Source organism: Neoarius graeffei, chromosome 12, assembly GCF_027579695.1.
Source record: "Neoarius graeffei isolate fNeoGra1 chromosome 12, fNeoGra1.pri, whole genome shotgun sequence".
In the NCBI taxonomy this organism is placed as follows: Eukaryota; Metazoa; Chordata; class Actinopteri; order Siluriformes; family Ariidae; genus Neoarius; species Neoarius graeffei.
The window spans coordinates 78750111-78774264 of record NC_083580.1 but is presented as its reverse complement, the minus strand read 5'-3'; the positions used below and the strand labels follow the sequence as shown (position 1 = coordinate 78774264).

Here is a 24154-nt window from a genome sequence, read left to right as displayed (position 1 = left end):
ATTTTCCCCAACACTTGATTATTTTTGTTTCGTGGACCGAAAGCTACTGAATTCGAATCACAGACTTCCAATTTTATACATTTTTTAAAAATAGAACAATTAATGAATTTAATGCCATGTGGCCCTAAATTCTCTGATATTTTTCCTGCTTCCCCATGACCCAATTCAAGATACTACGTCATGCATCACGTGGTGGGCTTTCCCCGTTCACGCAAGGCATTGTGGGATACAAATTTGAAACAGGAGAGAAAAATGGAGGACGTGAGTGTGCGAATGAAACGTGAAAGACCGACTACAAACTACGGTCATCAAACTACGGCCCGCGGGCCGACTCCGGCCCGCCACCCCCCTTTGACCGGCCCCCCAGCCCCTCTGCCCCCCACCACTTGAACCGGCCCTATGAGGCAATCCCCAAAAGTGGTCATGGCCTATTTTTTTAAATTGCTTTTTGGCAAATAATAACATGTCTGCATCTTGTATTTTGTTGATTTTATCAATTAAAATTGATATTTAGTTATAAAATGAACTATTCATATTTTCTGAATTTTCGTCATATGCTCGCGATCAAGCAGTGACAGGCAGCGCACGCGCAGAGAACTGTCAGTGTTCAGGATAGCAAAATGGCTAGCGGTCAGCGAAAAGCTGACAGAGAGTACAGAGTTTTTAAAGAACAGTGGACCACCGATTATTTTTTCGTTCAGTGTAAGGACCGTGCAGTTTGTCTTGTATGTAAAGAAAGTGTGTTGGTTTTCAAAGAATATAATCTGCGTCGTCACTACGAAACCCGCCACAAAGAGTATGCTAGTTTGCGAGGGAAAACAAGAGAAGACAGGATTCGGAGAATGAAATGCGGACTGGCTGCACAACAGAATGGATTCCTTCGCCAAACCCAGATCAACCAGGCTGCTGTCCGAGCTAGCTATAAGGTAGCTCACCTACTCGCTACCCGTGGAAAGCCGTTTACTGATGGGGACTTTGTTAAAGTATGCATGCTTGCTGTGGCCGAGGAGGTGTGTCCCGACAAGAAGGATGCGCTCAACGCGGTGAGTCTCTCCGCACCTACTATGACCAGGCGAACCGAAGATTTGGGGGACGATGTGTATGACCAGCTGAATGAGAAAGCGTCAGAATTCGAGTTTTTTGCTTTGGCCATGGATGAGAGCAATAACGTGCAGGACACAGCACAACTGCTGTGATCTATTGATCTATTGCTCATATTATTATAATTTCACTGTTTTTTAAAATGTATTTATTTTATAGGCCTATTTATTTGACCTTTATTAAGTGCTGCATACAATTCTTATTAATATTATTAATAATATCAACAGGGGGCGGCACGGTGGTGTAGTGGTTAGCGCTGTCGCCTCACAGCAAGAAGGTCCGGGTTCGATCCCCGTGGCCGGCGAGGGCCTTTCTGTGTGGAGTTTGCATGTTCTCCCCGTGTCCGCGTGGGTTTCCTCCGGGTGCTCCGGTTTCCCCCACAGTCCAAAGACATGCAGGTTAGGTTAACTGGTGACTCTAAATTGAGCGTAGGTGTGAATGTGAGTGTGAATGGTTGTCTGTGTCTATGTGTCAGCCCTGTGATGACCTGGCGACTTGTCCAGGGTGTACCCCGCCTTTCACCCGTAGTCAGCTGGGATAGGCTCCAGCTTGCTTGCAACCCTGTAGAACAGGATAAAGCGGCTACAGATAATGAGATGAGATGAGATGAGAATATCAACAGGCCTACTTACAATTTATAATTTTCCACTCACCTTTGCCAGTGTCAGTCATCTCAACTAGGCAGATGTTTCTTACCCTGACAGTTTTGATGTTATTTTTATTAGAAAATAAATAAATGGAATATCTGTGGTATTTCAAATTAAAGCAAAGTGTGAAGACTCAATTACGACTTTTGCAAACCACTCGTAAAGATAAACAAATATGTGCCAGGAATCAAGTGTTGATATAGTAGTGTGGATATAGTAGTGTGGATATAGTAGTGGGGATATAGTAGTGGGGGATATAGTAGTGGGGATATACAACCCCAATTCCAAAAAAGTTGGGACAAAGTACAAATTGTAAATAAAAACGGAATGCAATAATTTACAAATCTCAAAAACTGATATTGTATTCACAATAGAACATAGACAACATATCAAATGTTGAAAGTGAGACATTTTGAAATTTCATGCCAAATATTGGCTCATTTGAAATTTCATGACAGCAACACATCTCAAAAAAGTTGGGACAGGGGCAATAAGAGGCTGGAAAAGTTAAAGGTACAAAAAAGGAACAGCTGGAGGACCAAATTGCAACTCATTAGGTCAATTGGCAATAGGTCATTAACATGACTGGGTATAAAAAGAGCATCTTGGAGTGGCAGCGGCTCTCAGAAGTAAAGATGGGAAGAGGATCACCAATCCCCCTAATTCTGCGCCGACAAATAGTGGAGCAATATCAGAAAGGAGTTCGACAGTGTAAAATTGTAAAGAGTTTGAACAGATCATCATCTACAGTGCATAATATCATCAAAAGATTCAGAGAATCTGGAAGAATCTCTGTGCGTAAGGGTCAAGGCCGGAAAACCATACCGGGTGCCCGTGATCTTCGGGCCCTTAGACGGCACTGCATCACATACAGGCATGCTTCTGTATTGGAAATCACAAAATGGGCTCAGGAATATTTCCAGAGAACATTATCTGTGAACACAATTCACTGTGCCATCCGCCGTTGCCAGCTAAAACTCTATAGTTCAAAGAAGAAGCCGTATCTAAACACGATCCAGAAGCGCAGACGTCTTCTCTGGGCCAAGGCTCATTTAAAATGGACTGTGGCAAAGTGGAAAACTGTTCTGTGGTCAGACGAATCAAAATTTGAAGTTCTTTATGGAAATCAGGGACGCCGTGTCATGGACTAAAGAGGAGAAGGACGACCCAAGTTGTTATCAGCGCTCAGTTCAGAAGCCTGCATCTCTGATGGTATGGGGTTGCATTAGTGCGTGTGGCATGGGCAGCTTACACATCTGGAAAGACACCATCAATGCTGAAAGGTATATCCAGGTTCTAGAGCAACATATGCTCCCATCCAGACGGCGTCTCTTTCAGGGAAGACCTTGCATTTTCCAACATGACAATGCCAAACCACATACTGCATCAATTACAGCATCATGGCTGCGTAGAAGAAGGGTCCGGGTACTGAACTGGCCAGCCTGCAGTCCAGATCTTTCACCCATAGAAAACATTTGGCGCATCATAAAACGGAAGATACGACAAAAAAAGACACAAGGCAAGGCAAGTTTATTTATATAGCACATTTCATACACAGTGGCAGTTCAATGTGCTTTACAGAAGTAAAAGCAAAACAGTAAACAATAGAAAATAAAATTACATAAAATAAATGGGGAAGAAAATTAATAAGAATTAAACAATAGTAGAAATAAAATAAAAAAGTTCAACTGAAAAAAACCAGCAGAATAAAATAGAATAAAAGTTAAGTAAAATTTAAAACATGGAGAGACTGTAAAAGTAAAGAGTTTAAAACATGTAGAGATGGCAATATTAATAATTTAGCAGAAAGCATCTGAGGACAGCTTGGTCTTTAGTCTAGATTTGAAGCTGCCAACAGCAGGAGCATTTTTGATGTCCTCTGGCAGTTGGTTCCATAGCTGTACTGCATAGTAGCTAAAAGCTGCTTCACCATACTTTGTTTTAACAACTGGTTTTAACAGTAAATTTTTCTGCTGCGATCTGGTAGATCTGATTGGGTTAGGCTGCTGCAACATATCAGAGAGGTAATTGGGCCCTGTACCATTTAGAGATTTGTACACCAGCAGCAATGCTTTAAAGTCAATTCTGTAGCTTACTGGAAGCCAGTGAAGGGACCTTAGAATTGGAGTAATGTGCTCTGTTCTTTTTGTTCGTGTGAGAACCCTCGCCGCTGCATTTTGAACCAGCTGAAGTCGTTTGACGTTTTTTTTTGGCAGGCCTGTGAAAAGGCCATTGCAGTAATCAACCCTACTAAAGATAAGGCATGTATAAGTTTTTCCAGATCATTTTTTGACATAAGTCCTCTTAGTTTGGAAATGTTTTTTAGGTGATAAAATGCCGTTTTAGTGATTGCTTTCATGTGCCTCTCAAAGTTTAGCTCGCTGTCAATGAAAACACCAAGATTTTTAACCATTTCTTTTGTTTTAATCCCCTTTGTGTCAAGAATAGTGGTAATCCTGAGTCTTTCATCTTTTTTTCCAAATAGAATTACTTCTGTTTTATCTGTGTTCAGCTGAAGAAAATTTTGTGACATCCAGTTGTTGATTTGGTCGATACACTGGTAGAGACATTCAAGGGGGGCATAATCATTAGGTGATACAGCAAGATAAATTTGGGTATCATCTGCATAGCAGTGATATAAAATTGAATTGTTCTTGATAATTTGCCCAAGTGGGAGCATATAAAGGTTGAATAGTAATGGTCCAAGAATCGACCCCTGGGGGACACCACAGGTCAAGGACATTGACGCTGAGGTACAATTTCCCATGGTAACAAAGAAGCTTCTATCTTTTAAGTATGATTTTAACCAACTGATAACTTTACCAGTCAATCCAACCCAGTGTTCAAGTCGATATAGCAGTATGTTGTGATCAACAGTATCAAAAGCTGCACTGAGGTCCAGTAACACCAGGACCGATGTTTTGCCTGCATCAGTATTAAGACGTATGTCATTTATAACTTTAATCAGCGCTGTTTCAGTGCTATGATTGGCATGAAATCTGATTGAAAGTTATCAAAACAGCTGTTTGATATCAAGAAGGCAGTTAATTGATTGAAGACAATTTTTTCAAGGATTTTCCCGATGAATGGTAGATTTGATATTGGCCTGTAGTTATTTAATACTGAAGCATCCAGATTATTCTTTTTAAGTAGGGGCTTTACAACGGCTTTTTTCAAGGACACAGGAACAATGCCAGTCTCTAGGGATGTATTTATGATTTGAAGCACATTTGTAATTATAAGATGAAGAACAGACTTAAAAAAGTTGGTGGGCAGAATGTCCAATTCAGATGTTGAGGAACTGAGATTTTGTACAGTTTTTTCAAGAGTCTCATAATCAATTAAACAAAATTCTGACATTGTGTTGAAGTTATCTGTCTGTGTCACTGGTGATTGCAGTTTTTCAATTATTTGCAACTGAGATATATTATGAGCAATATTATGTCGTATTTTATCAATTTTACCTTTGAAGAAGGATGCAAACTCATTGCATTTATTAACTGAGAGAAGTTCCGGTGCTAATTGTGGTGGGGGATTTGTTAGCTTCTCTACTGTTGAAAATAGCACACGGGCATTGTTCATATTCCTGTTGATGATGTTGGAGAATAAAGACTGTCTTGCTTTACGAATTTCATAATTATATTTACAAAGCATCTCTTTATGGATTTGATAATGGATGTGAAGTTTAGTTTTGCGCCATTTTCTTTCAGTCTTTCCTAAGACAGTTGAGCAACTAGAATCCTACATTAGACAAGAATGGGTTAACATTCCTATCCCTAAACTTGAGCAACTTGTCTCCTCAGTCCCCAGACGTTTACAGACTGTTGTAAAGAGAAAAGGGGATGTCTCACAGTGGTAAACATGGCCTTGTCTCAACTTTTTTGAGATGTGTTGTTGTCATGAAATTTAAAATCACCTAATTTTTCTCTTTAAATGATACATTTTCTCAGTTTAAACATTTGATATGTCATCTATGTTCTATTCTGAATAAAATATGCAATTTTGAAACTTCCACATCATTGCATTCCGTTTTTATTTACAATTTGTACTTTGTCCCAACTTTTTTGGAATCGGGGTTGTAGTAGTGTGGATATAGTAGTGGGGATATAGTAGTGTGGATATAGTAGTGTGGATATAGTAGTGGGGATATAGTAGTGGGGATATAGTAGTGTGGATATAGTAGTGGGGATATAGTAGTGGGGATATAGTAGTGGGGATATAGTAGTGTGGATATAGTAGTGTGGATATAGTAGTGGGGATATAGTAGTGGGGATATAGTAGTGTGGATATAGTAGTGGGGATATAGTAGTGGGGATATAGTAGTGTGGATATAGTAGTGTGGATATAGTAGTGGGGATATAGTAGTGGGGATACAGTAGTGGGGCTATAGTAGTGGGGATATAGTAGTGTGGATATAGTAGTGTGGATATAGTAGTGGGGATATAGTAGTGGGGATATAGTAGTGGGGATATAGTAGTGGGGATATAGTAGTGGGGATATAGTGGTGGGGATACAGTAGTGGGGATATAGTAGTGTGGATATAGTAGTGGGGATATAGTAGTGGGGATATAGTGGTGGGGATACAGTAGTGGGGATATAGTAGTGGGGATATAGTAGTGTGGATACAGTAGTGGGGATACAGTAGTGGGGATATAGTAGTGGGGATATAGTAGTGGGGCTATAGTAGTGGGGATATAGTAGTGGGGATATAGTAGTGGGGATATAGTAGTGGGGATATAGTAGTGGGGATGGCTGTGCCAAGCTAGTAATCTCTACTACACAATGAGGCCTGCTGGTGGTCATATTTGTCTGGGTCATACAATTCTATGTTATATAGCTGACCCGACCCCGGCCCCCCATCACAGTCAGGAACGACAATGTGGCCCCCAGAGAAAAAAGTTTGGTGACCCCTGGACTACAGTAATGGAAAGAAAGTGAGAAGAAAAGACGTTATGTTCTATACGAAGGAAAGGAAACGCAGGAAATATCAAACTAATAAATATTGGCGCTCAGCGAGCACCTCGGTGTGATCAGCTGTTCGTTTAGCGACAGAATGATGGAACTGTCAGTGCACGCTCAAAGGGAAACCTGTAGATGGCAGTAATGCAACACTGTGGATGCCAGCTGCCGTAAAACCCAGAAGAAGAAGAAGGTAAACCTGCGCATGCGCACACGGACTTCCTCTGTCTGCTTGACTGCGCCAAGCGAGCGATTTCATGCACATTATTTGCTTTAATCCCCTTAAATTAAATAACTTCCCAACCACAGAATGGCCTGATATTTTGTGAGATTTTACAGAAATAAACATGTTTATTTTTTTCACGGTCCTGTTTCCATCAAATCCTGCGCTCTGATTGGCTGGCGAGCGGGACCGTATCTTATGGTACGGACTCCGGTTACGGACCTCTGGTGACTCACTCGTTCACAACAACAACAAACATAGTAGCAATTTTTGTCAACATTTATCTTTTTTATATGATTTATTTATAAGATTTTTATCAAAATAAAAATCTTATAAATATTTTACACGGTGGTGTAGTGGTTAGCACTGTCGCCTCACAGCAAGAAGGTTCTGGGTTCGAGCCCTGTGGCCGGCGAGGGCCTTTCTGTGTGGAGTTTGCATGTTCTCCCCGTGTCTGCGTGGGTTTCCTCCGGGTGCTCCGGTTTCCCTCACAGTCCAAAGACATGCAGTTAGGTTGGCGTGGGGCGGCCTTGGGCTGAGGTGCCCTTGAGCGAGGTACCGAACCCCTGACTGCTCCCTGGGCGCTGTAGTGTGGCTGCCCACTGCTCTGTGTGTGTGCGTGTGTTCACTGCTTCAGATGGGTTAAATGCAGAGGATGAATTTCACTGTGCTTGAAGTGTGCATGTGACAAATAAAGGTTTCTTCTTCTTCTTCTTATAAATGTTTGCCAGCATTTCTCAGGAGAATAGCATTAATTTTACAGCATGGATAGTGATAACGACAGTGTTCACAGCGAAAGCGAGTTTTACTCCCCTGAGGAAGAAGAAATAAAAGAAAACATTTCAGGAGAACGCTAAAAACCTCTAACTGTTGCTAACGCCGAGCAAAAACATGGCTGAATCCTAAATGACTCAATTTTGTATAAATAGGGGACTACATAGGCGGCAAAATGTAGTGTTTTTCCTGCCATGGAAGTGCACTTGTATACCGAGGAGGAAGCCATTTGCATTACAGCCGTGAATGAGGATTCTTAATGGCGGCTCGGCTCGGTTTTCCCTTTCGGGCGCTCTCGTTTTCTGTTAGAATTTGGTAAAGAAAAAAATAAATATATTATTTACCAGCTTAAGGTCGGTCCGTATGGTGAAATACCATGACCTCAGCCTTGAATACTGACCTCGGCCCAGAGGGCCTCGCTCAGTACTTTCAAGACCTCGGTCACGGTATTTCACCATACGGACCTCCCAGCTGGTAAATAACATGTATATCGCAATCATCACATTTCAGACGGAAATAAATTTCACAGATGTTATGAAATCGAACGGCCGTCTCACTTTAAACCTCAACTCGTGAGTTTTTGCTACATTAAAGTGTCAATGTCGCATCCGTCGCATCGAATCAGCGATCATTCCTACTATTCGTATCTGTATTTGTTTGTCTATTCAATCCAAATAACATACAGTATCTATATTCGAATAACATCGTTAATATCTACACAGCTGTACGTCAGCCAGGTTTCAGGCGAACGCTGATTGGTTGGAGTGAGGGGTGTGGCCTGTTTCGTGCCTCTGAGATGGCGTGACCCTCCTTGCATGGTCGTTATAGAGAGTTTTAGAGTAATATTGTTACGAATTGTTGTCTTGTGTCCGATATTCGTCCACTTTCATGCACAGTGTCCTCTGTTATGCTCGCATACACACGGTTACAGGATTATAAACCGGGCCGAAGACACTTTCTTAGGCTTTTCTTTTAATTTATCACCTGTACAGTCATAAGTAAGTTCCCATTAGTCTTGTTTTGCTTGGATTCTTTAAGTGTTGCATGCCACAGTCGTGTTTTTTTTTTCCTTTGCAAGATTGTGCAAGATTACTTGTAAATGCAAAGCGCATTTGCAACTTTCTTTTTTAAGCTTGTTTTCATCAAGAAAACGAACACGCACGCACTTGTGTGAGAGGTGTCATTACCGTCATTTGTCTGATTTTCAGCGTCCAGTCCAACCTAAATGAAATTTCTAAATGCAAGAAATTATAACCGTGCATGAGATTAGTGCAAGTTTGGTATTCTGTGCGTGACAAAAAAAAAAATTCTCAATCAATATTTATTTATTTAACTAACTAACTAACTAACTAACTAACTAACTAACTAACTAACTAATTAATTTTATACTACAAAGGTGGTTTATTTCTCGGACTGGTTTCCAGTACATTCCAATCTAAGACTAAGAATTAACAATCATTTTGACAATCAGTTATATCAGTTGACAATATATTTTTGCAAAACATCATGACTGGTATTTATGAGATCATCTGTAATCGCATGAGGATATCATCAAGTGTTCATGTCACCCACACACACGAACGCAAACTGCACACTTTTTTGCAACTTTTTTTGTTTTACCTTCATTTAAAACCCCTGATTATTTTTTAAAATTCTAAATAAACCCAAACCAACATCTTGCCGTGTTTACACACGAAGCGAATCATTTTCAATGTGTGGAATCGATTCCAAAGCTTCGTCTTTGACTCAGTGCCTTGAATCAGTGAATCGACTCTTTTTAGAATCGACTTCAGCGTGAACCGAAAGCAGGATGGAAGACTGCCGAGTTAAAAATATATACTGTTTAGGATGTGATAACAAAATGCACCGATTGTTGATTGATAACAGGTTGTTTCGAAATGCTTCGCTACTCGCTGTCCATCGAGTTGCCATAGAAACTGCTGACTTTTTCGGTCAGGCTAGCACAAAATAATGTTACGGCATGAAAGAGTGATAAATATGACCATCAACAGCGATACAGCTAGTAAACTGGAAAAGCAAGGACATCTCTAAAGACCACACGGCTGTTAATGACGAGGTCATAAGGCCGTTTCCAATCCAGTTTCCATCAGATGTCGCAGCCGGATTCACAATGCAGTTGTGAAATTCTTTGGAAACTAATTTTACGATTGAATTTTATCGATTAGTTGTTGCAGTATTAGGGCTGCGCGATATGATGCGATGATATCGATATCGTGATAAATTATGACGCATAATGAGAACTTTTATGAGATAATGTCATTGTCAGTCTTTTTTTTTCATCATTAAAGGCTACAAGCAACAAATTTGATGTTAACATATTGCACTTAATCTGTAAAATTATAAAAATTTTAAAATGTTTTTGTAAATGAAAAAAAAAGATAAATTTTTTCCCCCCTAAACATATAAACCATCAAACAGGTGTATATCGTGATTGGCTACTCTAGTACTAGGATATCAGCTCATATACCATGAGTAGAGAAAAACAAAATGGCGGAGCGTGTTAATGAAGCAACTGAGTATGAAATAAAAACTCGACTCGAAAACAGAACCATAGAAATTACAGAAAAACAAGCAACAAAATATGGAATAAAAGTATTTGATGGTAAGAACATATCTTTTTTTTTCAAGAATTATTATTATTATTATTATTATTATTATTATGATTATTGTATTTTCCATAAATTGCTCCTGTCATTTTGCCGGTTTGTTTACATTCTAAGTGGAAATGATTTTGTCGGACGTTTTCTGTAAAGTTTTTATTTATCGAATTTGCAAAAAAAAAAAGCTCCATTTCTCAAAATCCAGTGAATGCAGATAGAATAAAACAGTTATTCCGCTCAATCTCGTCAGCTATCAGCTCATGTAGCTCATGTACGACTTGATTTCGTGGAGTAATTGTTAAATATATATATATATATGATATATATTCATTGACATTATTTAAATCAGGGCGGCACGGTGGTGTAGTGGTTAGCGCTGTTGCCTCACAGCAAGAAGGTCCGGGTTCGAGCCCCGTGGCCGGCGAGGGCCTTTCTGTGCGGAGTTTGCATGTTCTCCCCGTGTCCGCGTGGGTTTCCTCCGGGTGCTCCGGTTTCCCCCACAGTCCAAAGACATGCAGGTTAGGTTAACTGGTGACTCTAAATTGAGCGTAGGTGTGAATGTGAGTGTGAATGGTTGTCTGTGTCTATGTGTCAGCCCTGTGATGACCTGGCGACTTGTCCAGGGTGTACCCCGCCTTTCGCCTGTAGTCAGCTGGGATAGGCTCCAGCTTGCCTGCGACCCTGTAGAACAGGATAAAGCGGCTACAGATAATGAGATGAGATGAGATTATTTAAATCTTTGTATTTGAATGTTTTCTCACTTTCTAAAATCACTGTACTTTTAACGATTGTGTGAACTGATCCTGATATATATCTTGTATCATCGAAACACCATTGAGAATCGTGATATAACACTTTTGACATATCGCCCAGCCCTGATCCGAGTCTGAGTGTCCAGATCTCACGTGCACGTTTAACACCTGAAACCCGTTACACGTGAGCGGTCCTTGTGTAACCGATGTGAGGGAAAAGGGCTGCAGGGTGTTTTCCGAGGACAAATTTTCCTCCTCTAAACATTAGTGACATACACTCAGCCCTGTTGCGTTCGTGTTCCTGGAAACACGTGAATTATTTATATGCATCCAGTGCAGACAGTTGAATCACTTAGCCGGGCTCGCTCAGACTGATGCGGTGTTCCTCTGCAGCCTCCTAATAACAGCGAGCTCCACTTAACACTCGCGCCAATTCAATTACAGACAGAACTGAATTAGAGAGAGAGAATTATTATTTGATGTAATGTAAGGGGTTGAGTTTTGAGTTTGGCAGAAAAAACGCACAATCTCAGTGTCGATATTTGACGTCGTCATTAAGACCAAAATCACGCCTCGGAATATACACTCCGCGGCCACTTTAATAGGAACTTTTAAACTGTTGTTGATTCTAATGGCCCTTTTCCACTACCCTTTTTCAGCTCACTTCAGCCCGACACGGCTCGCGTTTCGACTACCTCAGAGCAGCACGACTCAGCTCGCTTCAGCCCTACTCAGCACCCAAAACTCGCACGGTTTTGGAGTGGGGCTGAAGCGAGCCAAACCGAGCCGAGTGGGGCTGGGGGCGTGAGCAGACACTCCCCTGTGCACTGATTGGTGAGGAGGTGTGTCCTCACACGCCCACACACGCCCCGCGAGCACGCTGGGATCTGTAAACACCGCAAACCCGGAAGGAGAATAATTACGAATTACGAGAATTTCTGAAGCCTTATGCGCCTCGCCTCATCTATACGCTCTTGCCAGTATCTGTTGGCGTTGTCAGTGACAACAAGCCACAGCACCAAGACCAGCAACACTAACGACTCCATGTCCTCCATGTTTATTGTTTACTATCCGGGTCGTGAGACTACCGCTTAAAAGCTCACTGATGTCACTGTTTGCGCCGCCTAACGACATCACGTGACGTCCACCCACTTTCGCTAACTCCACCCAATGTGTCCACCCACTTCCAGCCAGCACGGTTCAGCGCGGTTGTAGTCAAAATGCAACTCCAACAGCCCCACTCAGCTCGACTCAGCACCGCACGGCTCAGCCCGACTCAGCCGCGTTGGTAGTGGAAAAGCGGCATAAGATCCCTGTTCTTGGCTGCAGGACTGGAACCCAATGTGTTCTTCTGTTTCCTGTTGCATGCTGAGATGCTTTTCTGCTCACCACGGTTGTAAAGAGTGATTATATGAGTTACTATATCCTTCCTGGCCAAAAAGAAATCTCAAACCAATCTGGCCATTTTGTGATCTCTGACCCTCTCTTATCAACAAGGCGTTTGTTTCCACAGACAGAACTCAGATGTTTTTTGTTTTCCGCACCATCCTGTCTGTGTAAACTCTACAGACTGTTGTGTGTGAAAACCCCAGGAAGGAGATCAGCAGTTTCCGAAATACTCAAACCAGCAGTCCATCTGGCTCAAACCAACACCCATACCACAGTGAAAGAAAGAAAGTCACACTTCACTGTGAGATCACAATTTTTCTCATTCTGATGTTTGAACATTGTGAACATTAACCGATTTGTATCTGCGTGATTTGATGTGGAAGGATCGGCTGATTAGAGAAGTGCAGAAAACAGATGAGGTTGAAGAAGTTTGCCGTACCAGGAAGTAATGGTGATGTGAATGTCAGTACTGTTATAACACAGTTATAACATCAGGCATGTCATGAGTTCAGATTTTCACCATGACATCTTTACTTTACTTACTACAGACGTTTTCATTTTTATTATTATTATTATTATTATATTTTAAATAATTCTAAAGGCTGGTCGAACCTCTGCGCTGCTGCTAATGATAGCCCGCTGTACTATACTCTATCCTTCCTCCTTCCAGTAATATACAGTACCTGGAACTGCACATAAGCTGGCGTGTATTCATACAAGCCTCACCTCTCGTGAGGTGATTTCACCCCCCAACTGTAATTTCTTTGAAATGCGATTTCTATTTCTAATCTAATAGTCTTTTACAGCCTATAGTTCCTGTGTCTAATTTGATCTTTGCTTTTCTCCTTTGCAGGAGGGGGTGGGAACCGAAAAGGCAAGAGCAAGAAGTGGAAACAGATGCTTCAGTTCCCTCACATTAGCCTGTGCGAGGAGCTCCGCCAAACTATAGGTACAAAGAGCCTTTTATAAACATCGTAAAAACAAACATGACTCAGGGTTTGTAATAAACGTCTCGTCAGAAATTTATGCACTGCTATTTTTTTTTTTCAACAGAGAGAATATGTTCAGTTTTGAACGAAAATGATCAGGCATGTAACGATTCGGCCAGTTCACGATTCGATTTTCCGATGGTATTTTTTAAAAAATACGAAATGAAGAAATTTTATTACGAAAAAAAAACACATGCAACATTTATTTTCCTATTCTTTATCAACTTTAAAAATATTCCTTTTGTAAAATAAAACTTTTTTTGTTTCATTTTTTTAAGAACCAACAATAATTCTTTACCCACATTTGTAAAGGTTGGAGTAAAATATATGTTATTTACCAGCTGGGAGGTCCGTATGGTGAAATACCGTGACCGAGGTCTTGAAAGTACTGAGCAAGGCGCTCTGGGCCGAGGTCAGTATTCAAGGCCGAGGTCACGGTATTTCACCATAGGGTGAAATGTGTCAGAGTCAAAGATACATACTCTGGTTATGTAAGAAATACAATGGGTGTGCCCCAAGTATCTGTGTTGGGACCTCTTCTTTTTAGTTTATACATCAATGACCTTCCACAACACTGTAAAGGAGTTGATGTACAACTGTATGCAGATGACACAGTCCTGTATGTACATGGTAAAAATGCTTTGGTAGCAGCGGAGAAATTAACCAATGCTGTGCAAGGTGTGGCTGAGTGGCTTGAGCAGTCCTGTCTTACTCTGAACATCAGTAAGACAAAGGGCATGTTCTTCTGTAAAACTAAGGGGCAGACTCCAACTGCCAACATTAAAATTAGACACGAATCCATTGACATTTTTACCGAATTCAAATATCTTGGTGTTACACTGGACTCCAATCTCAACTTCAAAAAGCATATTAAAAAAATAACAAAAACAATTAAATCAGGGTTCCTGCGGGGTCTAAAAAAGTCTAAAATTCAGAAAGTTAAATTTTAGGCCTTAAAATGTCTAAAAAACACACATATTTTCATCCCAGGTCTAAAATTTAATTTATCCAAGTCTAAAATTCTTACATCCGCTCAGTCCGTTCCTAGAAGTGCCTGCAGAACATTAATAAAAAATGTGCCGGTTGCGTTGTTGTCTGCCTGCTAAAAAACTTCAATCACCGATGATCGCGGCAAGTATGCAACGGTCCAGTTTGTCCACTACGCCTACCGTAGTTCTACCTTCTAAGTTCCCGCCGAGTTTATGCAGTCTGTGGCAGTCAGAGAAGGTTAGCGGTTGTGTTGGCAGTGCGATGACGAGTGTGGATAGCGCGTCGAATAATAGTGAGTAAAGAGGTTCACATACTTTTGCCACTCACAGATATGTAATACTGGATCATTTTGCTCAATAAATAAACAACCAAGTATAATATTTTTGTCTCATTTGTTTAACTGGGTTCTCTTTATCTACTTTTAGGACTTGTGTGAAAATCTGATGATGTTTTAGGTCATATTTATGCAGAAATATAGAAAATTCTAAAGGGTTCACAAACTTTCAAGCACCGCCGTAAGTATGAAAAACGAGAACGTTCTGCGAGCAATAGGCTGAAGCACACTATCGCTAAAAGGAGCTGTGTTGGGCTGGAACGGTTGGTTAAATAGCCGCTCACATTAGCGCGGAGAGCTTTCACACTGTCAGCGGTCTCAAAAGTAGCCGTCACCGGTGGCAAATCGCCGTCTGTGGCTTGTTATGCCGCCGGCTATTGTCAGTCGAGTCACAAAATTTAATATTAAATATTACTGACGGCAAAAAAAGTTGTGAACGTAAATTACATCCACTATGTCATGTATGTCCGTTGCCGCGTCAACTTTGTTTACATCCTCGAGAGTGCAGCCATTACTGCCCTGTGTTGCCAGATTGGGCGGTTTTAAGTGCATTTTGGTGGGTTTTGAACATATTTTGGGCTGTAAAACGTCAGCAGTATCTGGCAACATATTTTTTTTTACTTAATACAAGAAATTAACGGATGCCAACATTTTTGCCAAAATGGTATTTTATTTTCCATTGTTTAGGCAGCTTCAGCATCATACTGTGAGATTCTGTTCAAATTGTTTTTTTTTCTTCTATGAAGCCTGAGCCATTTATTTTATTAGTTTATAATTATTGTTTAATTTAGTCTTCAGGAGAGACTGCCTGCACACAGTACTAGTATTGGGCAATTCCATGTAAATGTCAACCTCACCATGCAAAAATAAAGCAACATGTAATACATCAAAACCACTCCCAGAGATCTCACCTAGGCCTGTATTTTACAGATGTGAATAAGTTGAACCAATTTGTAACCAACCTAATATGTCACTGTCAGTCTTTCTTTCTTATAATGTAAACCCCAAGCTAAAATCAACTTTGATCATGTACAATTCTATATTATTGCCACAAGCCACAGAAATGTATGCTAAAATCCACAAAACAGCAAAACAATAGCCATCCTAAATATTATTTAAGAACTTTGATAGTTTTAGCTGATATTTAGAGAGTTTTTCAAAGGGTTATGGTGGTTAAATTGCTGATTTTCTAAACATATGCCATGTCTATTTCAGACGCGTCACATCCGTAACGGAATTTCGTCACATCCATAACGCTGACTTTTCCTTCCGAAACTCTGCATGAAATACAAAATATTTTAAACAAAGATTTTTTAATATTCACCTTGGACCCCTCTATCAAATGGATATCTCCATTTCGACATTAGGTTTACAATTTCACAGAGTTTGATAAAAATGTACAGTCACCCAAGAAAAGTGATACTTTTTCTGTCACATCCATAACGCATCTTTTATTGCCATTTTCTGGCATGCCCTAGATGTACTATGGGAATTGTTCTTGTTCTATCACTTCTCCAGTATGGTACAGCCTTAAAATATGCAACACCTGTTTAAATACTGGGAGACAATAAAACATGCACTGGGTCATTTGTTGCCATTTTGAGTTCAAGTGTCACGTCCATAACGCTGGAATTGCCCTATTAATAGTTTTTTTTTTTTCTTGCATGAAAGCTGAGGCATTTATATTATATTTGAAGGTAACTTCATGTTGTGCTGTGAGGTTCTCTGCACTTTAACTTTTGAACCAACAGGTGCATTTGGATAAGTAAAGCCTATTTTTCTGCATTTTTGTAGTCCTGGTAATCTTTTATATTGGTAAAGTTGTTTATAGGACCATTTCTCAGTGTCTTTGTTTTTTTAATCAATAGTTTTTCAGTAATAACTTAATATTTAACATATCACTCAATTTTAAACAACCTAAATAAGCACACAATCAGTTTGTATCCCTGATAGTCAGTTTACCAATACAAATGACTTCGTTTTGAGAATTGAACTCGATTGTCTTTTTTTGGGAAGGGCGGGGGTAGGGCAGGTTGTAATGCTTCGTGTTGGTCTAAAAAATTTTTCATAATGGTCTTAAAAAGTCTAAAAAAGGTCTAAAATTTAACTTACTGAATCCTGCAAGAACCCTGTAAATATAATTTGGCAAATTTTAGACATATAAGATCGTCGCTTCCTATGGATGTAGCCAAAACATTTATGCATGCTCTAATTTTTTCACACATTTCATATTGTATCACCTGTTGGGGGCAGGCCAATGAATCTACCATTAGACCGCTACAATCACTATATAAACAAGCTATAAAAATTCTTGATAAAAAACCACTTCAGCACCACCATTGCAATATTCTAGAGAAACATTTTGAAAATTTTAGACTTTTTTCAAGCTTGTGTCTAGTGTACGAGATCCTACATGGTCTGGCCCCAGCTTGTCTATTGGAGTTTGTCTGTTATCGTCCTGCTAGTTCCATACCATCCTCCAGAATAGCCTCTGTCCATGACTGTAACATACCTTTTTATCGCACAACTTTTGGACAATCTTCTTTTTCTTTTAAAGCCACTACACAGTGGAATGCACTATCAGGGGATTTAAAGAGCTGTTTCTCCATCAGGAGCTTCAAATCACAACTGAAATGTTTCCTGAAAAACAGTCAAAACTGTAATCACTGATTCATGGTGCTGACAGAATGTGTTTATGTTGGATGCGGGTGTTTGCGGGTGTGTGTGTGTGCCTGTGTGCGAGTTTGGGGTGTAGGGGGTTTGGACACTCATGTGAGTGATTTGTTTACTGTATGAGTGGAGTTTGCTATTCGGGTGAGGCAGGAGGTCTGGATATTTATTTTGTATGTTTTTATGTATTGTTGTTTTTATGTCTTGCCTGGGACTGCAGATGTAAATTAGCCTGAGGCTAACTCTGGTACGATGCATGAAATGGCAACATTTATGTTTTAATTGTACATGGTCCCTTATAAAATAAACTGAAACTGAACTGAAACCTTAAGCTGGTAAATAATATATTTATTTTTTTCTTTACCAAATTCTAACAGAAAACGAGAGCGCCCGAAAGGGAAAACCGAGCCGAGCCGCCATTTTGAATCCTCATTCACGGCTGTAATCCAAATGGCTTCCTCCTCAGTATACAAGTGCACTTCCATGGCAGGAAAAAAACTACATTTTGCCGCCTATGTAGTCCCCTATTTATACAAAATTGAGTAATTCAGGATTCAGCCATGTTTTTGCTCGGCGTTAGTAACAGTTAGAGGTTTTTAGCTTTCTCCTGAAATGTTTCTTTTATTTCTTCTTCCTCAGGGTAGTAAAACTCGCTTTCGCTGTGAACGCTGTCGTTATCGCTATCCATGCTGTAAAATTAATGCTATTCTCCTGAGAAATGCTGGCAAACATTTATAAGATTTTTGATAATCTTATAAATAAATCTTATAAAAAAAGATAAATGTTGACAAAAAAATGCTACTATGTTTGTTGTTGTTGTGGACGAGCGAGTCGCCAGAGGTCCGTAACCGGGGTCTGTAACTGGGGTCCGTACTGTAGGATACGGACCCGCGCGCCAGCCAATCAGAGCGCAGGATTTGATGGATACCGGGCCGCGAAAAAAATAAAATAGCCTATTAACTACGATATTACTTTTATTAAAAATTAAAAAAGCTAGTAACAAATACACCTTTTCTTAATAAATTTTTATAAACCTTTGTACTCCTTTTATTCGCTTCTCTTTTCTGTATCTTTCAGCAATCTGTAAAAAGAGAGAGAGAGAGAGAGAGAGAGAGAGAGAGAGCTCTGGTTAAATTTCTCTGTACACAATCACACAACACCTTTTTCATATTTTACATCTGACCTTTTTGTGTGTTTTTTTTCACAGTATTAGAGCTGGGTTACTTCCCCCTACAGCGAAGTCACATGTATTCCCGTTATTAACTACTTATTTAACTGAGCGCAAGGTTTTTACGGGAAAATATCAGACCAAGGTCTCGACAGTACGGACTGAGCAATAGGCCGAGCAAGCGAAGTTAATGAGTTTATTATATTTTTTTTATCTCTCAGATTAAAATCGATGGTCGTTATAACGAGGCGTAACGCTGCTTTCAGTCACGTCATATTTCAGCTAGTGGTTTCAAAGCTGAATTTCTGTTAGCGGTTAGCGGTTTCTGAATGCTCTTCATTGCTCATTTCTTGAGTAACTCGCTGACTCTTGTTTGTCTTTTGTGTTTCAGGCGTTTTTGATTCCGTTTTGATTTCCAGTTAATCTTTTTTTGTCATTTTATTTATTTAAAAAAAAATTTTTTTTTTGTTTGAAAGCCGGCACCTTGGGAAGAAACTCCGTAATCGCCCATGGGCATTATGGGAAAATACTGCCTGCCAAGGAACCAATCAGAGTCCACTATTTTACTGGAAGTAGCTCAAGCCATATAATCATTAAATATTATTGCCTGGCGTTGAGTGGTCTATCAGATGTATTCCATTCAGCGAGCATGATACGGAACGAGTCGAAGACGAGTAGCTGAATGGAATATATCTGATAGACCACGAAAAAAAAGCCAGCTATTATTATTATTATTATTATTATTATTATTATTATTATTAAATGCTCTCTTCATATCAGTATTCTCAAAGGCCGAGGCTAGCTTACCCGCGACTCGGTGCTGTTAGCAGGGCAGTCCAGTTACCTTCCAGCCAGTGTAGTGTTAGCGAAGGCCAGTGCTAGCGCAGTCAAGCCGAATATTATTATTATTATTATTATTATTATTAATTTCCCTGTATAATTTCCGTTTTTAATGAAGCAAACCTGGCAGCCATGTTTGTTTACAAATTCACAGTCGTTCACTAGCGCGGAAGTTTTACGTCTCCGATGTGTGACGTCTTGTTGTTTTGACAACGTGCAATATTGTAACAATATTGCACGCTCGTTCTTCATTGGGTAGAGTGACGAAATACACGTAGGATAAGCGATACGCTAACAATATCGCATGCTATCGAACCGAATGAACGAAACCTGCTAGAAGGGAATAGAACACGTTTTTTATTCCATCGAAAAAGTGTCCTGTATGTATAATAATATGCATTATTGCACCCTCTGCTGTCTAAAAAACGCAATTACAGCTCGGAAAGACTAAGATTACGCAGCTGGATAATAATCACGATTAATTTTTCTGTTTCATCTATTTGAATCCTTATAACTCTGTATCGCGATTTATCATCGCATGATATATCGTAACACGCCTACAAATGATTTGCGCACACATTTGCTTCCGTAGGCTTTACGCCACGCTTAAACAGAAACGCTCCGGTAACTCAAACAGATTAACGACTCTTTACAAATGTTGTGAACAGAAAAGGATCTCTGATTTATAACTGTCTAGTTTTGGTGCCCAGTGTAGCTTCAGATTCATCTTCTTTGGCTTGTTGAGATGCTTTTCTGCTCAGCACGTTTGTAAAGAGTGGTTATTCAAGTGGTTACCGTAGCCTTCCTGTGAGTTCGAACCAGCCTGCCGAGTTGTATCCTCAAGTTGGAAGAAACAAATTAGCACTGCTCATATAGTTAGCTAATAATCTGATCATGCCACTGCAGCATGAAGCATAAACGCATAAAATCATGCAGATTGGGGGGGAAAAAATATTGGTCATTTTCCAAACTTCTTCTATCCAGTATGGATGATCCTGTAACCAGTGTAGGTTCAGATTCCTGTTCTTAGCTAACAGGAGCGAAACCTGATGCAGCCTTCTGCTATTGTAGTCCATCTGCCTCATGGTTTTGGCGTTTTGAGACGCTTTTCTTCTCAGCACGTTTGTAAAGAGTGGTTATTCCAGTGGTTACTGCAGCCTTTCTGTCAGCTCGAGGCAGTCTGTCCATTCTCCCCGACCTCTCTCATCAACAAGATGCTTTCCATCTGCAGAAAATGAAGCTTTTCCCGTTAACTGAAACCCTTGACCAGTTTCTGCACGATTTTATGCATTGTCTGAATCTTATTAATATGATATCTTAGTGCGAGCGAGGTGTCGTATCTGTGTGGTTGTGCAATTTTGTCCTGACAAGTGTTGGTTTTGTAATTCTAGCCAGCAACATAAAACATATCCCGCACAGTCAGTGGTGCACATGTACCATCTCGTTATCTCTGAGGTTATAGCCTCATCATGCTTGGTTTTGCAATCTTGCACTGCCTGACTCAGGAAGATGGAAACTTTTTTTTTTTAAACTTTGTTATGATACGGAGACTCAAGATCTGCTTTTTCACCTGGGACGTTAAAAACAACCCAAATCTGCACGCAGGAAAAGAGAGAAAAGAGACTGAACTTTTTTTTTTTGCGGTGTAACTGATAGTATGTGACAGTGAACACATCACAGTGTCACTCAGGACCTGAAAATCCCCTCCGTCTCTATGTCAGTAGCTTTTCTTTCATTCTGCCGTCTAATGTAGATCGCTAATCAGTAGTAGAGATGGCACTGATATGAGATCCAGTATCCAGTATCCGATCCAGCAGAAAACTCTTGATTGGATATTGGAAGGGGAAAAAAGTACAAATCCAGTTGTTGATAAGAAATCTAAGGGATAAGATAGTAAAAATAACCACTGAAGTTACCATAACAACAGCTTTCAAATTTTTTCTAAAAAAGTTTTAGGTTTGCTCTGGTCTGCTACGTTCTGAACCACAAACGATTCAACTGAGTATCATGAATCGTTAATTATTTATTTAAATATCTCCATCCCATACCATTATTTTGGTCAGACAGTGATGCGTCTTTGGAAGAAGATCCAAAACCGGTATCAAACAATTGGGAACTGATAGCGAAGGCAACGTAGCAGACAATCTAGCCATAAAGAAAACCACTCCATGCACTGTGACAGCTCGAGTCTGCTGTAGTTACATGGAGAGGAAACTGTGGCAAGACCAAAAAGAGGAAGTTCTGCACGATGTTGTTCACTCTGCTGCTTGCAAGGCAGCGAGTGACGGCTCTGCTCATCATCGCAGATCTTCACATGTGGAAATGAAAGCGAATACTTTGCATTTGCTTCCGGTGGTTCCATGTTTGAACGGTTCCATGAATGGATCATGAACTTACAGTGAAAAAGAGCCAAAGTGGCGTGTCAAGGTCTAATACGAGAACCTTCTTGAACCCTCTGGTCTTCATGAAAAATAAAAAAAATCAAATCATGTCCATGTCTCTTCAGATAAGCTTGAATTCGTTCACATCATAGTCGGCAGCGTGCGATACGGAACAACCGTGTCGATCCAGAACGCTGGCCCAAGAGCACTTGGTCAAATCTGAGCCGAGCTGAGCCACGCTAGGAAGCTTGTGGAAGAGGTCGGTTGCTTTTTCACAATCACACAATGACTTCCTGGCGTTCGTTAGTGTTTCTGTATGAATCATAGAACGCTGTGTCGAGACAATGTGGTCCACCGAAAAAAAAAAAAAAACATGGTCTGAGGTTTGCTGTTAGGGGTGGTGGAGGTGTGGGGAGATAAGGATCCACAAGCAGAACACAGGCAGTAATCCAATAAATAAAGTGCTTTAATCCAGGGAAAAGGGCGTGGCAAAAACGGGACAAAAACAAATGGCAAAAATAGTCTAGGTAAAAAGAGACAAAAAACTTGACATGAACACGAGACAGACAAGGACAAAAATGCTAGAGCAAAAAAACCATAAACAAGAAAAAAACCCTTAGTGCAAAAACCATGAACTAGAAAAATAGCTTGAACAAAAACCATGAAACGCAATAAAGGCACAGAAACGGCTAGAATAGCGAAACGAGACGTTCTGGCAAAGTCAGGGTCTGAGAACGGCTTATTTATTGAGGTTTTTCACCTGACGTCACAGGGTCATGTGACGCCTCGGTGTCCGCCATTTTGAAGGTCAAGTTAGCTAATGTCAACAACATAGTAGCTGGTATGTTACTGTAGCAATGTTTACGTTCAGTCATTTGGATGACTGTTAAAACCTTTCAGTCTCAAGTTTTTCCTTTACTGTATTTACTAGTTTACTGTAATTATGATCCGGCAGCTATTTACACCGGATCCAGTGTAAATAGCTGCCGGAGCGCACTCCGGCTTGCTCCCCCTCAAATTAAGCAGTGTGCTCCGGCTTGCTCCCCCTCAAATTAAGCAGCGCGCTCTGGCTTGCTCCCAGAGTGCTCCGGCCGAGGTTCCGGAGTGCGCTCCAGCTTGCTCCCCCTCAAATTAAGCAGCGCATTCCGGCTTGCTCCCGGAGTGCTCCGGCCGAGGTTCCGGAGCGCGCTCCGGCTTGCTCCCCCTCAAATTAAGTAGCGCGCTCCGGCTTGCTCCCGGAGTGCTCCGGCCGAGGTTCCGGAGCACGCTCCGGCTTGCTCCCCCTCAAATTAAGCAGCGCGCTCTGGCTTGCTCCCGGAGTGCTCCGGCCGAGGTTCCGGAGCACGCTCCGGCTTGCTCCCCCTCAAATTAAGCAGCGCGCTCTGGCTTGCTCCCGGAGTGCTCCGACCGAGGTTCCAGAGCGCGCTTCAGCTTGCTCCCCCTCAAATTAAGCAGCGCGCTCTGGCTTGCTCCCGGAGTGCTCCGGCTTGCTCCCGGAGCGCGCTGCTTAATTTGAGGGGGAGCTAGCCGGAGCGCGCTCGGGCAGCTATTTACACTGGATCCGGTGTAAATAGCTGCCGGATCATAATTACAGTAAACTAGTAAATACAGTAAAGGAAAAACTTGATACTGAAAGGTTTTAACAGTCATCCAAATGACTGAACGTAAACATTGCTACAGTAACATACCAGCTACTATGTTGTTGACATTAGCTAGTGCTAACAGCTAGCTGCTAGTACACTGCTACAACACAGACACCGACCCTAATAATACAGTTCTTGGTCATTGCCTGGTAACAGCAAATTTATAACAGGCCATGTCTCGACAGACTAAGAAGTTATTTCAATGACATTTAATAACATTTTGTTTATCCTGAGGACCGAAAGTAAATGAAAATGTGAACAAACCTTAGCTGTAATAAGATGGCGACCACCGGCTCCAGGGACGACCCGCTGATGTAGGCATGTTACCCAGCCTGACACAAAATATTTGTAGGCATCCAAACTCTTATACGCTTTCAGATCAATACCTGTGTATGGCGATGGGTTTTTAACGACATAGGTATACAGATCATGTGGGCCGAAGTCAGGTAAAGACGAGGGCTTCGCGTACTTCCGTACGTCAGTGAACAATCCTGGTGGAAGCAGGTAAACGTCGTTCTCTAAGCCTGCTAACCTCAATTTTTGCAAATACCTCTCCCTCTGCTCGCCTTGTAAATGCCCTACGTCGCTGGATATTGAAGGTGTTTTCTGCATCTCGCTCCTTTTTCTTTTATGTTTTTCGTTTGTCACCTTCCTCGCATTCAAACTGATTCGA

At 40.9% G+C, this 24154-nt stretch overlaps 1 protein-coding gene across 1 annotated transcript in view; it reads left to right on the top strand.

Moving 5' to 3' along the window:
- Positions 1-24154, top strand: part of grk6 (G protein-coupled receptor kinase 6) — an 89459-nt gene that overhangs the window by 14343 nt on the left and 50962 nt on the right. Inside the window, exon 2 of the mRNA XM_060936491.1 lies at positions 13320-13415. Within this exon, the coding sequence (XP_060792474.1) occupies positions 13320-13415 (96 nt within the window). The remainder of the gene's footprint in view (positions 1-13319; positions 13416-24154) is intronic.